General features: G+C 29.0%; 1 protein-coding gene across 1 annotated transcript in view; it reads right to left on the bottom strand.

Annotated features, from left to right (window-relative positions):
- The window catches only part of LOC113385628, a 190,319-nt gene that overhangs the window by 33,312 nt on the left and 136,718 nt on the right, over positions 1-20,289 (bottom strand). The window contains exons 4-7 of the mRNA XM_026623475.1: positions 19,277-19,350; positions 11,592-11,821; positions 4,758-4,785; positions 829-913 (exon numbers count right to left, since the gene is read on the bottom strand). Coding sequence (XP_026479260.1) covers positions 829-913; positions 4,758-4,785; positions 11,592-11,821; positions 19,277-19,350 — 417 coding nt within the window. The remainder of the gene's footprint in view (positions 1-828; positions 914-4,757; positions 4,786-11,591; positions 11,822-19,276; positions 19,351-20,289) is intronic.

A 20,289-nucleotide genomic window follows, 5' to 3' on the forward strand; every position in this document is an offset into this window, starting at 1 on the left:
AAAGTGAACAAGAAAGAATGAATATCAAAATTGCATGAGACCCTTGATAATTGCAATAAAATTAATCGATATCATCAATTGGTCGATATCAATGGCATAATCCCTTTATTTAATAGAAATTACAAAATAATAAATAAAATCCAGAAAACATTACAAACCCACTTTCAAAATAATTTTTTGAAGGCTAGATACACGTTTGAACTGATTACTGCGACAGTTCTGTGACAATATAACGCTCAACATCTGACAGAATTGCGATTATTGTGATTTTGAAAACTTACTAATTTTTAAATAAGACGACTTTTATCCGTATTTCTCCTATTCTATTTACTAAAATTAAACTATGAAGTGGTGCTAAATTGACAATAAGTAAACTTGAGAATTGATATGATAATGCACAGTTTTTCATACCAAAATCTTTTCCACAATCAAGTTGGAAGCACTTAAACCTGCCTATTTAAAGATCTAATAATAAATTTAAAAAGAAAAAATCAAATATTATTTACGATAAAAAATGGAAATGACTCTACTGACAAGCAATTAAAAGTAAAAGCAAAAGGGACTCTACTGACTCTACTGACTAGAAAACTAAAAATTAAATAAAAGGGATTCTACTGACAGTCCAACTTAAAATGAAGGAAAATGAACTCGAGTGACAAATAAATTATATATGAAAAAAAGGGACTCTACTAATGACCAAACTAAAAAGAAAGAAAACTAAAAATGAATGCGATATATTAAAAAATTTATTGATTACATATAATAACAATAACATATAATCGTCAACTTTGCATATTTTTTCTATAAAGCTATAAAATATCAACTTACGTCTGATCCTGACAACCGGTCTCCTTTGCGCTCCAACTGCGTGCGGTTTGTCCAGGATAAGTTCTATTCTCGGAGGCGGCGGCAACTGCAATAGTTTCAAGTAATACAAATAACAAGTTAAATTGCGACAACTATGAACTAACTTAATCCTCCAAAACTTAAGCTATTAATATTCCTGTCAAGTCACAAAGTTTAAGATGCATAAAATAATAAGAATTATAAAGTTTCGTGACTTTAAAACACATTGCAAAAACCTTGGTGATCATTGAGATTAATGTAAGAAAGCATAATTTTTATGTTTGTGATAATTCAGGATTGTATTTTCATAAGTATTGTTCGTCTTCTGAATTTTTTTTAAATTTAAGAAGTTAGAATAATTCAAATTATACAAAAAGTTAAAAATATTAATATCTTGAAAATTGTTATGGAGGTTTCCCAAAAATTATGAATAATATTGTAATTGTCATTTATTGGAACAAATCCATTTTTTAGGTTTTTTTCTATAATTGTCAATAGACATTGAGTAAAATATAGAGCGAGTATATGCCAAATAATATAATTCAATCCTACAAATTGAGTGGATGAGTCTTAGATTTATATATAACTTTCATATATATTTTTTTAGTTCTGGTACGGCTAAAATTTCTTCTAAAGAAAACCTGGAGACTATGTGGAGTGCCAAAACAGTTGTTCGATCGATGTTCTTCTAAAACAGTGATTACCAAAGTTATTCCTATAAACCCTCGGGGTCCAGGACCACTTTCAGTTGGTTCACTTCAGCAAAAATAAAATTTGGGGTACACACTAATGGATAACAACACACTATAATAATAAATATTTACTTACGTTATACGATATTATAATATATAGAGACTTATAATAGACGTTATAATATAGTAAGCATGTGTATATAAGAACAAAATATACGTAATATGTAATGTGAATGAATACAATAATTTGTCCACGATTTCGGGCGCACGGATCAAAATTCAAATGATTTGAATGATTCAAAAAACATTACGTTCCTATACGGAAATACGGAGCAAAAAGTGCAAAAATTGGGAATTCAGTTTTTGCGAGAACCGAACATCCGATTAGATTGATTCATTCGATTCGTGTTAACGGCGAGTTGTACTTGTTAGTTTTTTGGTAACAACAGAAGTCTACTCGTTTGGAAAATACAAAGCAAAAAGTGCTAAAAGATACAGTTTTTGAGAAAAAAGGAGCATCCGATTCGAATGATTCAAAAAACATATTGCTTTTTGTGTTGACAAAAATAATTTGATAATAATTATAGCTATTCTAATTCTAAAACTCACTAACTACTCGAAATGAAGAAATTAGCTCTGAAATTTTTAGAAATATAGAATAAGGTCTTTCATTTATGCAGAAAATTATAAGCTCTTATATTTAGTCTACAATAAGAGTTCCAGTATTTATAATAATCTATTTAAAACGTATATACATATTTTACGGAAAATTAATAAAAGTTGCATTATTTATAATAATCTATTTGGAAATATTTAAAATTCCTAGAATATCTCATGACGGTACGAAAAGTTCTAGCAATTTGCATTTAGGCACGACACCATGCACTACTCAATTTTGATAGTATCAATATTCTAAATTTCCAGAGCAAAAAACAAATTTGAACATGTTTGATAAAAAAAAAACGGTGATGATGGAAACTATCGGCAAAGCTTCCAAACAGTAATGTTTAAAATTTTACAAAGAGAACTTTAATTAATAAAGGTCTGATAATGATTAAATCGTGTTTCTGCCCAGGGCATTAAGTGGCACGTGGTTTTCTGCTTGAACAAACCTTCAATATAACTAATTAAACATGTACATATACGGTATTGTTGCGAAGTTTAAACTCGGCGAGATACTCATTTTCCACAATAGGAATTATATCACGCCGTAACAAACACGTATACTTTGCTATTTGTATGAAAAGCTCAGGATTAAATTGTCAATCTATTTAATTAATTGCGTAATTAATAACTGTGAATAGTGATATAAACGCAATTTATTATAAGCTTTGTAAATTAATTGGCTTATGCAACGTGCTCATTATAATTAATTTGTTAATTGTTTATTGGAGATGTATCAAAATAATTGCTCGTAGAGTTATAGAATAATATAACGTTATAGAATATAAAAAAAATATTTTTCGAGAAGATTTTTTTTAACTTCTCTAAGGATATAAACATATCCTTAGAGAAGTTAAAAAAAAATCAAAGTTTTCGTCAAAAAAGTCTATATGCTGATTTTATGTTTTCTCGATGTTTCAAGCCATTCTGAGCCGAATGACACCATATTTGGAAAAAGTATATGTGTGTGGGTGTGAATCTGTGTGTGAACAGATTTTTGACCTTTCGTCGACGTTTTCTCAAAAACAAAAACAAATTTGATAGTCGTTCGATGTAACTCGATAAGGATTAGCATTTGTCAGTTTTGCGCGACGATCAGCCGAGCCGTTTTTATAAGACTATGGTATGTACCGTCAAAAAAAAGCCATAAAAATCGTCGAAAAAAAAGTTTACAAATATCTGTTCACATACACACACATACTTTTTCCAAATTTGGTCTCACTCGATTTAGAATGGCTTGAAACATCGAGAAAACATAAAATTAGCGAATCGGATTTTTTGATGAAAACAAACTTCTCCTTGGGGAAATCAAGAAGACAAAAGATATAAGTTCAATAAGAAAAAATGGCACAAGAATTAGAAGTCAATGAAGAAGTTAATAAGTAAGCCAAATAGATTATTATATAAGCCGAAGTAATTAGATATCGATTTAGAATGACAGTAGTTTTTGAGTTGGGCTTGGCAAATTAATCTGTAATACTACAAAATCTTGTAACCAGTTGTATGAAATCAACAGTAAATTTATTAATTGATATTATTAAGCGAAAAATTTGATCATGAGCTGGATCAGAAATTATTAGCCGCAAAATAAAAAAAATTAGGTGCTTGCTTTAACAAATTTGAATAATATTGCAACTGAATGAACTGAATTGAATAATATTATAATTAAATAATATTGCAACTGCATGCATATTCAAACCTGTTTGAACACACACTTTTAAAAAGTTGTACGAAAAGAATAAATGATTCAATAACGACATTTGAAAAATCTTTAGAATTGATTAAGATGTTTAAAATAATTGGAGGTTAGGTTGAAACAAAATAGCACATTTCATTGTAGCATAAATTTTTATATTTTATATTTTTTGTCAGTTTTCCATCTAAGCTCCTTGGGTCGTGTCTAACTTTATTTCTCGCCCAACAAACTGCTTCATATGCAATATGAGTATAATCGTTTTTGTTTTAAAAAAGTGGAAAATAGCTTTTTACCCTTTTCATCTTCACAATTTAATCCTTCAACTTTATTGCAGAACTCTCGAAACAGTTTTTGACGATCTTTTATATAGCATACAGTGAAATGCAAATGCAATGGAAATTTCATTTTTAGTTTGAGTTTTAAAATGCATCGCAGAATAATTTTTTGATTTTTCCGTAGATGATAATTAACTTAAATTAAATGGTTGATATCTGAGAGAATTTATAACTAGTATTATCTATACAGTGATTGTAAAATTAATAAATTCAACATATTTGCATTTTTATTCATAGTTTTTATATACACTTGCCGGGCTGAAATTTTCGTAAAGGAGTTTTTTTCCTCGTAAACAAAAACTTCAAACTAACAAATTTTCTTAGAATTCCTATGATTCTGATAGAACTTTACCTGCTGTAGAGATGAAGGAAATACTGTTTGACAATTAATTCTAATTAAAATTGAATAAAGCATTAGCATTTACTGCACGTCAAAAATATTTTCTGGTTTAAATTTTCTGATTGATGTTGCTAAGTTATGAATTTAATGAAAAAATAAGAGTAGTTATTTAAGTAATCACTTACCGTTTTTGCAATAGCTTCTATCCATTCGCTGCATGTTTCAGAAATAAATTATTAGACAATGCTTACATACATAGTATATATATATACTAGCTGAACCGACAAAAGTTCTGCCATAATTAACTTCCCGAAGGAGAAGTTTATGTTTTCATCAAAAAATTCGATTCGCTAATTTTATGTTTTCTCGACGTTTTAAGCCATTCTGAATCGAATGAGACCAAATTTGGAAAAAGTATGTGTGTGTGTGTGTGTGTGTGTGTGTGTATGTGTATGTGAACAGATTTTTTGCCGTAAATCGACGTTTTCTCGAAAACGGCTGGGTCGATTTCAAAAATTTAAAAGCCATTTGATGTATCTCGACGAGAACTATTGTTTGTCAGTTTTGTGCGACGATCGGCCAAGCCGTTTCTTCATAAATGGCAGAAAAGTGAAAAATTTTTCGTCTACGTTTTAGCCCGCAATTCTGAATCGATTTTGAAAATTCAAAAACCGTTCGAAAGATATTAGTTGGGAATCGTGCTGATTAGTTTTTGGTAGAGATCGGCCGGGCCGTTTTCTTGTAATAAAGTTTTCAAAAAAAAAAATTTCGACGATTTTTATGATTATTTTTTTGGCGATAGATACCATAGTCTTCTTAGATCATACTAAAATATTACGGCCCTACGACAACTGGTTCAGCTTTAAAAATTCGTCAAAGTTTGCAAAAATCAGTATGGTCTTTTTGGCATTTGTCAAAATTAGACTTTTGATCGACGTTTTCTTAAAAACGCCTTAACCGATTTTAGAAATTTAAAAGCCATTTGATGTACTTCGGTGAGGATTATCGTTTGTCAGTTTTGTGCAACGATCTGTCAAGCCGTTTCTTTGTAATTTGAAAAAAAAGTGTTAAACTTTTCGTCCACATTTAAGCTCATCCTACCGAACCGATTTTAAAAAATCAAAAATTGTTCGAAAGATAATAGTTGGGAATGGTACTGATTAATTTTAGGTGAAAATCTATCGAGCCGTTTTCTTGTAATTAACTGTTGAAAAAAAGTGTTAAATTTTCGTCGACATTTAAGCTCATCCTACCGAACCGATTTTAAAAAATCAAAAATTGGTCGAAAGATATTAGTTGGGAATGGTACTGATTAATTTTAGGTGAAAATCTACCGAGCCGTTTTTTTGTAATTACCTGTTGAAAAAAAATTTAAGCCGATTTTCAAGGAAATTTTTTTGGCGATATACATCATGGTCTTATAGAACTTACTGTAATATTGCGGCCTTACGACAAATAGTTTAATCTTAAAAATTCGTCAAACTTTGCTAAAATTATTATCGTTTTTTTTAAAGTAGGATTAATGAAGTATATTATTTACACATTTTTTTGATTAAGTCGATTATTTACACATATCGGGAAGTTCATGTAACTTGCCTCAAGGCTAAATACCAAACCAACTAGTTTCTAGTATAAAATGTGTAGGTGGAAGGTACAGCTTATAATAATATGTGAATGGTTTACCTATTGCAAAGCACGCCACATATAAATGTTTTGAGCCATTTGATTTGGCACATTTGAAGTTTCGAGATATTGATATATTATCACCGCAATTTTCATTAATTTATTAATTTTTGAATTACAAAGCCACATATTGTTATGTGGTATGCCCAGCCAATTGACCGAGTTTGCAAAAAATTGATTGAGTGGAAAATTATACAGCTTTGCCATAGCTTTGTATGGTACCTAGGTTCCCTATCAAAAACTGTTGTATCTTCAGATTTTATTATTTAATCTCCCTATTTTTTGCAAAAATTGCTCTTTATTCTAACTATTTAGAAACTATGTACTGGTTGCGTGCATCGGGAAATATTTGTACAGTGGAAAAATGGGAGGGATGGACAACCTTTGTAAAAAGAGTTGCAAGTATTTATCAATTCCACATTAAAACAATTAAATTAAAGAAAATTGATTCCAAAATTAAAAAAAAACATCAGGGTTGGACAACCCTTAATAAAAATAAATTATTTTTTAAAGTAAGGTTTTATTTTTCGTTTAATTTTAAAAATCAGAACTAAAATCATGTCAAAAATATTCAATGACTGAACGCGGTATAGAAAATTATTGAATTACTAAAATACTACCAAAAAAATTCATCCAAAAATTAAAAACAATATTTTAGGATAAACCATCTTTATTATTTGGGGTTATAAAAATAGATAGTAACCGTTTCTCAGAATTACTGAATACGGATATAAAATTCTGTAAAAAAATCAATAAAAATCGACAAAACCACTTCGGAGAACTTTTTAGACATAAAAACTTATTATGTATATTATTATTTATTTATGTGTATTATAAATACATTAATTATATTTCTATGAAACGGAAAAAACGTTAAACATGTGTATATGGACTCAAAGATATCGCTTTTTCGAATTTTTTGATTTCAATAAGTTAATATAATTTTTATTTAGGTACATTTATATTTTTCAGAAAAGTAGTATGTTTTATGTATCAATGCAATGATTTTTATATACAAACATAAAATTTAATTCAATTTATAAAATATCAATACCAAATTTTGTTTGTTTTGTATGACAATTTTTCCTTAAGTTTTATATCATCTCAGATAAAAGTTCTATAAGTAATGTTTTACAATAGAAAAATATTTCACTATAAAACTTTTTTAATAGAATTCAATGTTATATTGTTCGCTTTAATTTTCAACATGTACTTTATTTTCATATTTTATTATTTTCTGTTAGTTGAAAATATGCAGAATTATGGTTGTATCATAAAATGTTTTACGTAGATGAAAGTTTTAATTGAAGCGGCATACTTTTACGATGATCATCTACTGCAGTTAAAAAGATTAAATCAGATATTAAATGGATATTTTAAGATCAATAACGTGGGCGAATCTTATATCAGAATTTGTGGTTAAAAATAACTATTCAAAAATTATTGTCAATTCGTTAGAAATTAGAATATTCGAAATTAAAATATTCTCATTGACTACGAATATCATTTGAACAAGTTGTAATTTGTATTACCTTCAGGTCTTAAATACACGATCGTTTATATCAATTTAATGTTGGTAAAAAATATTGCATTTTTATAGCATTGCATTGCATTTTAATATTGCAAAAGTAAAGTAAATTCTTAACATTTAAAAATGATGCATTTTATTTAAATAATAAGTAAAATAACTGAAGTATTTTACCATATCATAATTATGAAAATATTAAGCAATAGCATTGTTTAGGATAATATTATGAATAAATCTAATTAAGAAATATTAACTTATTGAAATACGCTTTTTGGAATTTAAACGACTTAAAAAAAAATTAAAAAAATTAAATTGTATTTAGAATTTAACAAGTCTGCTGGTATTTTTTTTCTGAATCAAGTCTAGTTGTTCAAAATTTAAATTTACAATAAAAAATATGCGAAAATAACCATTTATTGGTAATTGAGCAATTTACATGGACACATCAAATTTCTAGATAAAATAATTTCAATTTTTCTGAATTAATTCTGAAGTAGTTTTTAAAACATAAAGAATCATAATAGTATAATTCTTTCGATTTCTTTAAACAATTCGTCAAAAAATTAAAAAAGAATCTGATTAGTGTTAACAGTTCAGTTGGAAATCACAATTCACTATTGTATAAAAATAGAGCAAATCGTTTCATTTCAAGTGAAGACTTGTAAAAATAATTGTACTTGGTAGAATGTAGCGGGGCTTGACGGTCCACGGGTAAAAACGTTCACCAACGTTGCCTTATAAACAAGTAAAATATAGAGATTTTCAGCAATACTATTTTAAAGTAGTAGGCAGAAGACGTATAACCAGCCATTATCTCAATTCTCACTACGTTGCTTTCAGGAGGTGAATAGCTATGTACCAATATTTGAAACAAAAATAAATAAAAAACAAAAAGCATTTTGTTTTTATTGGTATTTTTTTTAATTTTGAGCTCTTTTATTTAGTTGACAATACCTGACTATAATTTTTAAGTGCATATGTATATGTTATTTAATTCAACAGCTTTTTTTATTGAACCTCTATTAAAGCTGACATGTGGGTGGGGTAAGAAAAATCTACTAAATCTTTACCCTGGTAAACGTGTAAAAAAATAAGAAAATAGTAAATGAAAACGTAAATTAAGTTCAAGAAATTAACAGCTATTCCAACTTTGCCATTACATATTTCCGACAAAATACCAGATTATAGGTTATATACAGTGGTGTTGTCGAGCCGGAACGCGCCGGAACGTCGTTTCGGCAAATCATTTTTGGGAAGGAACGCGTTCCGGCAAGAAAAAATATTAAAAAATCGCTATATACAGAAAATGATTTAATTAGTAAATTTTATAAATTATTATTCAACTAATTTTTATTAAATGTTCTTATTATTGTAATAAACATACATATATGTGCACACAATAGGTTTTGTAATAATTTTTGTTTCTTTGAAATCGTTTGATCGCTTGTAAATTTTTACAATCCAACATTTATTGGTAATTTTTTTTAATCATTGTTTTTTGACATTTATTTATTGGTAAATTAGTTGACAATTTATAGCAAAAAAGTTACCCTGATATTTCAATAGACTTATTGTCTAAATTTCGGCCTACAATTTGAGATTTGTTTGCATATTCAAAGAAACTTTGATCTTTTAAAAATCTGATGAAGGTGCTGTGGAATTGATGATCACTCAATTATTGATTGAACTGGTAGTAGATTAAAAAATTGTACTTCTAGACTAGTAATTCTCAACGTGGGGCACGCGCCCCACAGAAAAATCCATTTTTAAATTCAAAGGGGGGAGGCAAATTAATAAATTAACCCACTTGCTTCGGGTGATTTGAATGTAATTTGTAAATACTGTTAAAAATTCGTTAAATATATTATGATCATTGTTTAGTTGAAGTGAGCACAGGATGCATGTGCAAATCATATAATTTTTCCATATATATTTTCATAGCTTAGGTAAATAAGCATCCCTTTTTAGGTCTAATGCAAACTCTGTATATATTAGTCTGTATATTTATAAATTGCCATCCCTCACAGACAGCGGTATAATAATTTTTATATTATATTTTTAAATTTAGAATTTTTAGAATTCAGTAAGTTGCGAGACTAAGAACATCTTAAGAAAATTAGCTCGCACAAGTTACTCAACAACATTTAATAAAATTTATAATTCTATATCTATTGTCGCACAGTGCACACAATCGTTTAAAAGTGCAGTAATTAATTTTCTATGAAGTGATAACGGCAAAGGCAGCAGTAAGGTGTAATCGACGCCTTAACGGATATTTTGGATATTTAATACCGAGATAAAAATTCTTATAGAAAAAATAATATTTATAAATTAAATTTTATATTCATTCGCATTTCTTATACGCTAACACCTACATCATAGGTTCCGTCCATTCGTGTATTTTTATAGCCTTACATAATGCCTATACGTTGCATTCTATACTACACGCCTTACATCTATACCATACGCTATATTTCATCACATACTCTCAAATCCCTACATTGTATACGGAGTACACTTAACCTATATCTACTATATATTCTATTACCTATAATTTTCCTTACACGCTACATTAACCCTACCGAGAATCGAACCCGGGTCCGCCGCGTGGAACGTGACGACCTTAACCACTACACCACCGTAACGCTACAATCAACCGTCTTTTTTCGCGTGTCGTCGCGCCACCTCAGTATTAATTACCTAATTAATTAGAAAATGACCCGCGGAAACAACAGTGCGTCCCATATTTTATTATTAATGGAGGTAGCCGATAGGGTAGTGGTTAAGGTGCGCGACCGCCATGCGGAAGTCCCGGGTTCAATTCCCGGTATAGACAATAGATAGGTAGAGATAATACATAGGGCGTAAGGTAAACCTATATAATATAGGTAAATATATAAATTAGACAGTAATATTTATAAGAAGTAAAAAGTATGTAGGTATATAATAAGTTAATAGTTATATAATAAGTTATAATAATGACGGTGTAGGTATCTCACGGTATAATTGATAATAGATATCTACCTATGATATACAATAATATAGTACAGTAAGATAGATAGATAAATCTTGAGTACATTTATATCATAATAAATACCTGTAAGTATTAATGAATACAAATAATACCACAATAAATATAATTAATGTTATTAAAGAATATAAATTATGTACTCAATAATTTCCTCATACTTGTACAATTTAATTTATAGACTAGCTGTATATAATAGAGTTAATTATATAAGAAGTCAATATATTAGATTCGTGAGTTCTTATCGAAATATATCAAATTTTTTGAACCGGTTTATGAACCGGATTTTAAATTTTAGCGTTCCGGCAAAAAAAATATTAGCACAAAACCACAGGTTATATACGGTGTGATATTTGTAAAAAATTTGACCAATGTGATTTTTTTTTATTTTGTATTAGTTAAATAATTTTATTATTATTTCGGAGAAGCGATTTAAAATTAAAAATAATACATTCGCTCTCGTGTACATTCGTGGCAGCTTATGGATTAAAAAGGGACAGATGACTAATTGTAGAAAAATAACTAAAAACATATTTCTATAATTAGGAATTTACATTTACATTTTACTGAACATTGTTCGATAGTTGTTTGTTTGATACGTCTCATGTATTAATTTTATTTAGGCATTAATTGGACCTTTGCGCCCCTACTGTCGAGAAATTATTATTTAATCACGTCCAAATACTTGTTTTGTGAAAAAAAAACTCAAAAATATCTCACATATTAAAACGTTTGATTATTTTCAACTAATTCTCCAAATTCAATATAAATCCATTTTACCTGACTTCTTTTTCCGACTTGGCAAGCATCCAGTATACTTTAGCACTGGCGGTCTTCTGGTCCTGCTGGGACGCCTTAGGCCAGGCGCCGAGAACCATCAGCTGTGTGACGTGGCAGCCCCTTGGTAGAGGCGGCCTATGGGGCACCTGTTGCGTCCAATGGGCCACTGCGAACATTTCCGGAGCAGCCCCCACGAGACAATCGGCGCTCGGAGATTTACGCCCGGGATCCTGATAATGGATAATAGGAATAAAATTATTGAGACATTATAATTCAAATTGCATATTAATGAAAGATCGGCATTTAAAAAAAAATTAATGATTGTTTTAGAGTCAATGGTTTTCAATTTAATTATTAAATGTGTTAATGAAAACACAACATGTTATGTTTTCGCAATAATAGCAAATTATAATAAAATACATAACACGTTATCAAATAAAAAAGTATCGAACTATATTCACTAAAATTTCCATCGAATCATAGATTTACGATTATTGATTTTTTTTTAATTTGTCATCTGTCCCATTTTGGCCCATAGGTGGTGTGAAGAGGGGCAGTCAGGGGTAAAACAGATCCAATTACCTATTTCTAATTTTGTAGACTTTTTCCAATAATAGCTACATCATTTAACCAATGCAAAATACAAATTTCATGGGTAATTTTTTTTACAAAGATCACACCGTATACAACCTCGATCTGGTATTTTGCCAGAAAAATTCATTAGCAGAGATGGAATAACTATCAATATAATTTATTATTTGTAAAGTGGCTCTTAAAACTTATTTTATTTATTTATTTATTTACTATTTTCTAATTGTTTACTCATTTGACAGGGTAAACGTTATATGCGGCCCTTTTGTCTACTTGTATGCTTTTATAGAGATTATATAAAACAACACTGTCGAATCTAATTCAAAAATAACAATTTATTTCATGAAACAATGAAAAATTACATTCAGGTGTCATAATCAAAATAAAAAAATACTACCAACAGAAAAGGCATAATGATACATGGCCGTTTACCTCCTGATACAGACGTCGTACACATATTTTACTTTCTACTTTGAAATAGTATATTTAAATAATTCCAAACCTGACTTGTTTTTGAGATAATGGTAGTGGACTCTATTTTACCTCGGATCTTTAAACCATCTATTGTAAATGTATAAAAATTCATCATATGATTTTTATAATAATTCACAAAGTACCTATTACTCATAAAAATTAAAGTTATTCTAACAAAATCAAACGTTGCACTAGCTTAAAAATAATTTTAATGGAAACTAGTAAACATCTTGCCATAATTTGCTCTAAATAACAAAAACAAAATAAAAATATAAAACTATCAAATATAAAAATATAAAAATCCATATTTGTATAAATATGACACTTTTGGTATGTAAATAAATTGTTTAATTTTGGCGTGTGTTATCATTACATAGAAATTAAGTCTAGTATACGAACATTTCTGATAATAAAAAACTATATCCAAATATAGCTGCAAAACTGTACAGAAAATTTTATAGTCTATATATAATGATTTCCTATAACTATGCATTATTTTAAATGAGCTTTATAAATATATTTTTAATTCATTATTAAACTATATTCAGATATAGCTGCAAAACTGTACAGAAAATTTTATAGTCTATATATAATGATTTCCTATAACTATGCATTATTTTAAATGAGCTTTATGAATATATTTTTAATTCATTATTTAAAAAAAATTAATTGAACGATTCTGGCGCACAGCAGAATAATGTTATGGCAAGGCTATGCTATAAAGAACTTGTCACACTAAATATTGACAAAAGCCATGTAGTTGCTATGCAGCCAAACGTTTTTCTCGGGTTGTCAGATGTCAAAGAACTATCTTAGTTGCACAAATGTCAAAAAACTATCTTCGATGATAGGTTCTTTCTGACCTAGTTTTATAACATACAAATGATGTTGCAGTTTGTATGCAAAACCCTCGGAATGCACAGCAAATACATGACTTTTTGGCAGTATTCGGTATCATTCAGTAGCATAATGTATGGAAGTTAGAGCATAACATGGCCTTGCCATAACATTGGTGAGTTCTGCGGCAGAATCGGCCCATAAATCGCATCCAGATTTCGTAAAATGTAATATCCTAATATTTCGTAAAATGCAACTGCCTAAACTACTAGGGTCATACTAGTAGTTACAAAACCAAAATTCACAAATATTAAAAATGTAGAACTACTGTAAGTACAATAGAAATCAACCACTAAATTTAAACTTAAAGAATAATGATTAATTTTGTTATTTCGTATTAATTAAATTTCGCTGCTAATAAAAGAATCTGTTAAGAATAAATTCAAACCAGTTATTAGTATGCATTAATTTTAATATTAATTTACATTAATAAACAAAAATTTCAGACAATGATGAGTTCTTCCAAGAACTACTCCAATTAATGCAAATATATTCAGATGTCTATTTTATAATGAAAATTAACTTTTCATGGAACTACCTCAGTGAAACGAAAAAGTTTTAATTATTTCACTCTCAAAAGATGGACTAAAACATGTTACAAGAACTCTAGTGCACAAGAAATTTAATTTCTGCCAAGAAGTAGACGTGAAGTAGTGAATTAAATATCTCAGCAAGTTTTTCTTATCATTTTTATGGTAATGAACTTATATAATATAAAAATTATGAAAATAATGTTTATTAAAAGATTCACGTTCCACTTGTAGAGCAATAGTGTATAATGAAATTAATTATTTTTTGTTGTGATTTTTGGTACATGTTTAATCACAAATCCTAATTTCCTAATCTTTTTAATTAGTTACAAAATTTATTGTCTTAATCAATACCGAGTTTAACTTTCCAGACTGAAAGAAAGATAATATTTACGCAATCCGTTATTGAAAGAAGCTTTCAATAACTTCTAGTCAAATTTAATACAATGCCTAATTATTATATCAAGTTTCATCAGATAGGGTAAAGCGGGGCTTAAAGTTCCACAGGTAAAAAGAGTCACCAGCAATATCTCAAAAACAAAAAGTTAGGAGTTTTTTAACAATAATATTTGAAAGTAGAGGGAAAATTAAGTCAAGCAACTTAAATCAAGCAACGTCACTACCGTTTTGCTTTAAACAACTTTTTTTGTAATTCTATTACAAGTATTTTTTAGTTGTTAGTTTTTTTCGGTTTTAGGCATTGTTGTTCAGTTTACGACACCTAAATATAATATTTAAATATACGTTAATAAATTGTTTTATAAGATATATTGTTAATTTCAAGTTAAATTCGACAGGTAAATGTATGTTATATACTTTATAAAAAAAATTAATTGAGTGGGGTGAAAATAACTACCAGAATCTTTATCCTGGTAAGGTGTGACAATGGTAAATAAAAACTGAATTGAGTTGAAAAAAGCAAGCTTACAAGAAATAAATTAAATTAATAGTTATTCCAACTTGATTATTGCTGATGATTATTTTTGACAAAATACCAGACCAAGAATATAGACAGTGTTATCTTTGTAAAAAATATGCCCATGAAATTTAAATTTTGCATTGGTTGATTATTGTATTCATTATTATGAAAAATTCCTTTAAAGTTAAAAATAAGACATTGGACCTGTTTGTCCCATGGCTGACTCATTTTACTTCGTCTATGGGGTAAAAAGGAACATATGGCAAATTTTAGAAAAATATTATGAGAACACATGTCCAATTAGGAATTAACTGGAAATTTTGCTGATACTGAGCATAGTACGATAGTTGTTTGTCTGATATCTGGAATGTTTTGAAATGTAGTTCATTTGATTTAGACAGTATAATTACTTAAAATCAAATTGGACATTAATGCTCCACCCTACTCTATTCATAAAAAAATAAGTACGCAAAAAACGGATTAAAACATTAAAAAAAATCTCTTTAAATGTTATGACGATTTCTGTAATTTACGCAGCGAGATATCACGAATAAAAATATAAACTTTAGAAGTCTTACTATGACCTGAGTTATGAGTTAAAATAGAGGTACAACTTCAACAACATTCATAATTCTCTTTGAAGAAGAATGATTGTGCTGCTCATATTTCAATATTAAGAACTTGCGATTTCAGCCACTGGTTCTGCATTTGGAATCATTATACAAGATTATAAGTCTCAAAATATGATAAAGTATAGAAACAGCCTTTCTGCGGTCATTACTACACATACATCTCATAAGTATAAGATAAAAATAGGATATAAAAAATGCATATTAAAAAATCTATTTGTGGAACTTAATAAAATTGCAAACACCATTATGATTTTAGTTTAATACTGCGTCGTAAAAGTTTGTTTATTTTTCAAATGCGACAACAATGTTATTACACAGATTTTATTTCTCGTACGAGTTTTATATAGCGTATGTAGGTAAATAGAGCAAGGATAAACATATAACGAAAACACACGACTATATAATGACAACTATATGTAATAATCTTGTTATTTTCTTAGATATTCCAGAGCTGAGTAGATGGTGCGCTTACGCAAGCGTCAACATCGAAAGGATATGCATTATACGCCCAACTACATAATAATCACAAATTGTTAATAATAAGAAAGTATAGGCTATATTAAAGGCAAGTGGTAAATTTCTGCCTTTTCTGTTTAACTACAATTATCTCGAATTTTTGCTTTCCAAATGAATTAACACACCAAACTTTTTAACAATGCTTTCATATTTTTTATGTTTTTCTAGATTCATTCCACAGCATCATTAGCAGACATTGTTATGGCATTGTCAGTCTGACCAAATTCCCTTTTTTACCAAATAGTAGTGAACCGATTCTTCCTCAAATACATTCTGAGCTTTAATCCATTTACTGAAATCAAGAATATCCAAGCGAGATGACACTGAAGACAACGGTAGAAAATCAAGAATTGGGAGACATTGATCATTTCAAATACTTGAGAAGCATCCCAACCAGAGACTTAGAGAGATCAGGGCAAGGATTGCAAGCTCCAAGCGGTATTCATTAGAAATCGAAGTCTACTGACGAGCAAACTGAGTCTTGATTTGTGAAAGACACTAATAAAGTGTTATGTCTGAAGCATACTATATATGGACTCTAAGAAAAGCTGTCAAGAACTGTCTGGAAAATTTTAAAATTGTGATGCAGGTGGCACATGGAGAAGATAAAGTGGATAAATGAAGTAGCAGATAAAGAAGTCTCGAGAAAAGTGGGCGAAAAGAAAACTCTTCTAAGACGAATATTAAAAGGAATGGAAATTGGATCGGGCCCAATCTATAGCAAGAATGACGTAATTTTTTTTTTCGACAGTAAATTACAAGAAAACGGCTTGGTAGATCTTCACCTAAAATTAATCTGTATCAATCCCAACTAATGTCTTTCGAACAGTTTTTGATTTTTTTAAATCGGTTCGGTAGTATGAGCTTAAATGTGGACGAAAAGTTTAACACTTTTTTCCAAATTACAAAGAAACGGTTTGGCAGATTGTCGCACTGAACTGATAAACGATAGTCCTCATCAAGATACATCAAATGGCTTTTAAATTTCTGTAATCGGTTCAGGCATTTTTGAGAAAAAAAACAATACTAATTTTTGCCAACTTTAACAAATTTTTAATGTTAAACTAATTGTCGTAGGGCTATAATATTTTAGTATGATCTAGGAGACTATGGTAGCTTCAGAATTGCGGGCTTAAACGTGGACGAAATTTTTTTCACTTTTCTGCTATTTATAAAGAAACGTCTCGGCCGATCGTCGCACGAAACTAACAAACGCTAGTCCTCATCGAGATATGTACATCAAATGGCTTTTAAATTTTTGAAATCGATCCAGCCGTTTTTGAGAAACACGTTGATGACACGCGCACACACACACATACTTTTTCCAAATTAAGTCTCATTCGATTCAAAATGGCTTGAAACGTCAAGAAAACATAAAATTAGCAAATCGGATTTTTTGATGAAAACAAACTTCTCCTTCGGGAAGTTAAAAATGAAATTTTTTGCATTTCTTAACGTTTTGAAGATTTCTGAACATTGCGGCCCATTTTGGATCCAAAAGACATTCATTTCGTAATGCAGAAGTGTTGATCAATTTTTGGCAAAGGCAAGTCCAGCCGTTTTGGAAACACCTAGCAAAATGTGCAAAAAATGGCAGTTTTTAAGAGAACTAAGCATCCAATTTGAATGATTCAAAGAACTTTCATCTTGTGTTGAAAAAAAAATTGCTGTTGGAACAAGATTTTTTTATTTTTTTTCTAATTTCTAAAAATTTTTTTATTTGATTATCGAAAATAATTCGGATTTTATTTTCAATTCTAGCTCACTAATATACTCCAAATGAATAACTTTGCTATTCAGTTTAAATCATGCTTATAAATATTAGGCAATGTATTTCATTTTAAAGTTGATTGATTAGATTTTGTTTATTTACTTTTCTGTAAACATATAAAAGTGACTATATTTATAATAATCTATTTGGAAACATTTAATATTCCTCTAATATTTCATTACGGTACGGGAAGTTCCAGCAATTTACCTTAAGGCACAATGCCATACACCCCTAGTTATTATTACTATTACATTTACTACTTTATTAGTACATTTTATCTTCCCTACTCAACTTCCGTAGAACATGTCAAGCTTTTGAAAAGTTTTGTTGGATTCTGATAACTTCTACATATCTGCTCTGATAAGATACTAGTTTTTTGTCAGTTTGCTAATGCTAACTTTTAATTTAATAAGACAAATGGTCAATGCATATCAATACCGTGTAAGGGTACCTATTCGATCACAAGGTATCGAATGTTTTTTGAATCATTCAAATCGGTTGATCTGTGCGCCCGAAAACGTGGACAGAAAACTGCGTACATACAAAACACATACACATACACAAACACACAACCATTTTTTCTGAGGTATGCCAAAATGTTCAAAAACCTTCAAAACGTGAAGATATGCAAACATTTTCATTTTCGATAATACATCAATTGCTCAAACTAAATAATAATCATAAATTGTTAATTATTATGAAGATTTAGGTAAATTACAGATAAATGGTAGATTCCATAAAATTCTACTTTTCTGTATTTATTAACTTTGAAGCAAGCTTTTATAATCCTTAGGCCCTCTTTTCATTTCACAATATCTCTTAGCAAACATGTTTATTTAGGGCATTATTAGCCTGGTCCAATAGGTATCTTTTTTGGCAAAAAAATGCGTAATGATATTTCCCCAAGTATTTTCTGAGTTTTATTCCATTTACTACTTTATTAGTACTTCATCCTCTCTACTTAACTCTTTATGTCAAGCTTTCAAAAAGTTTTGTGAGACTTTCTCTAACTACAACTTTTTGCTCTGATAAGATGCTAATAGTTTTTTGTCAGTTGTTTGGTACTAACGTAATACTTTTAATTTAATAAAACCAAAGTTAAAAGTAGTATTTTAGTTTTTATCATTTATCCGATGTACGATACAAAATTTATAATAGAAACAAGTAGCAATAACAATATAAAATCAGTAACATCAATATTTTGACAATCACAGAGAATTATTGTCCTTTTGAGAGTTTTCAATATAAATGCCAAAATAGCAATACGAAATCAAATCATGTCAGAAAAATATTATTTATGCAATTATTAAATTTTTAAAAATAAATTATGAACATGTTTCTAATAAAATACTTACTCTAAACCAGGCCATTGTTGAATCATCATATAAAACTACCCATTCTTCATGCCATCTGCTCCATAACATATTTCCTGAAAGAAACAAAAAGGGCCATTAGTAGTAATTATATTATCAGTTATCACCAAATATTACAATTTTTTAATTGAAAATAAATTTAGAGAAAAATATGAATTAAAAAAATAATTTATTTCAAAAATTAATTAATAGATTTTGAACAAATAATTTTAAATTTCGTAAAAAAACGAGTTCAAAAACAAAGTTTCCATTACAAATTCCTGAACTAAAAGAATTAATATATTTGAATCATTTGAATATATTAATATATTTGAATCATTTGAAAGTTGAAATCGCAAAAAATAACCCCATTTAAAAAAGAAACTAGTGGTGGATGGCATAGTACCTTAAGACAAATTGTTGGAACTTCCCGTACCGTAATGAAATGTGTCAAGAATACTAAATGCTTTCAAATAAATTAGATTAATATATATACTGTAAAATTGCCTAATATTTATGAGAATTATATAAACTGAATTACAAAGTTATAATTATTTATTTAGAGAGTATATAAGTGACCTTTAAAACTTTAGTCAGAATTAAAATCTAAATCTAATTTTTTTTTGAAAAGCAATTATTTTGTTAAAGCAAGCAGAAAGTTTTTTGAATCATTCAAATCGGACGCTTAGTTTCCTCAAAAACTGCCAAAAATTTAGCTCTGTTTCTTCGAAATGGCTGGATCTGCTTTTTCCAAAATCTGATCAACTTTTCTTCCAATCATTACAAATTGAATGTTCTATAGATCATTCAAATCGAGTACTCCGTTCTCTCAAAAACTCGATTTTTATTTTCTGCACTCTTTGCTCCGTATCTCCAAAACGGCTGGACCCGCCTTTGCCAAAAACTAATCAGCGCATCTCCCTATCACAAGGTATCGAATGTTTTTTGAATCATTCAAATCGGTTGATCTGTGCGCCCGAAAACGTGGACAGAAAACTGCGTACATACAAAACACA

The sequence above is a fragment of the Ctenocephalides felis genome, unplaced genomic scaffold (genome assembly GCF_003426905.1).
Source record: "Ctenocephalides felis isolate EL2017-DRISC unplaced genomic scaffold, ASM342690v1 CF-g0.4_SCAFFOLD_03571, whole genome shotgun sequence".
Lineage (NCBI taxonomy): Eukaryota > Metazoa > Arthropoda > Insecta > Siphonaptera > Pulicidae > Ctenocephalides > Ctenocephalides felis.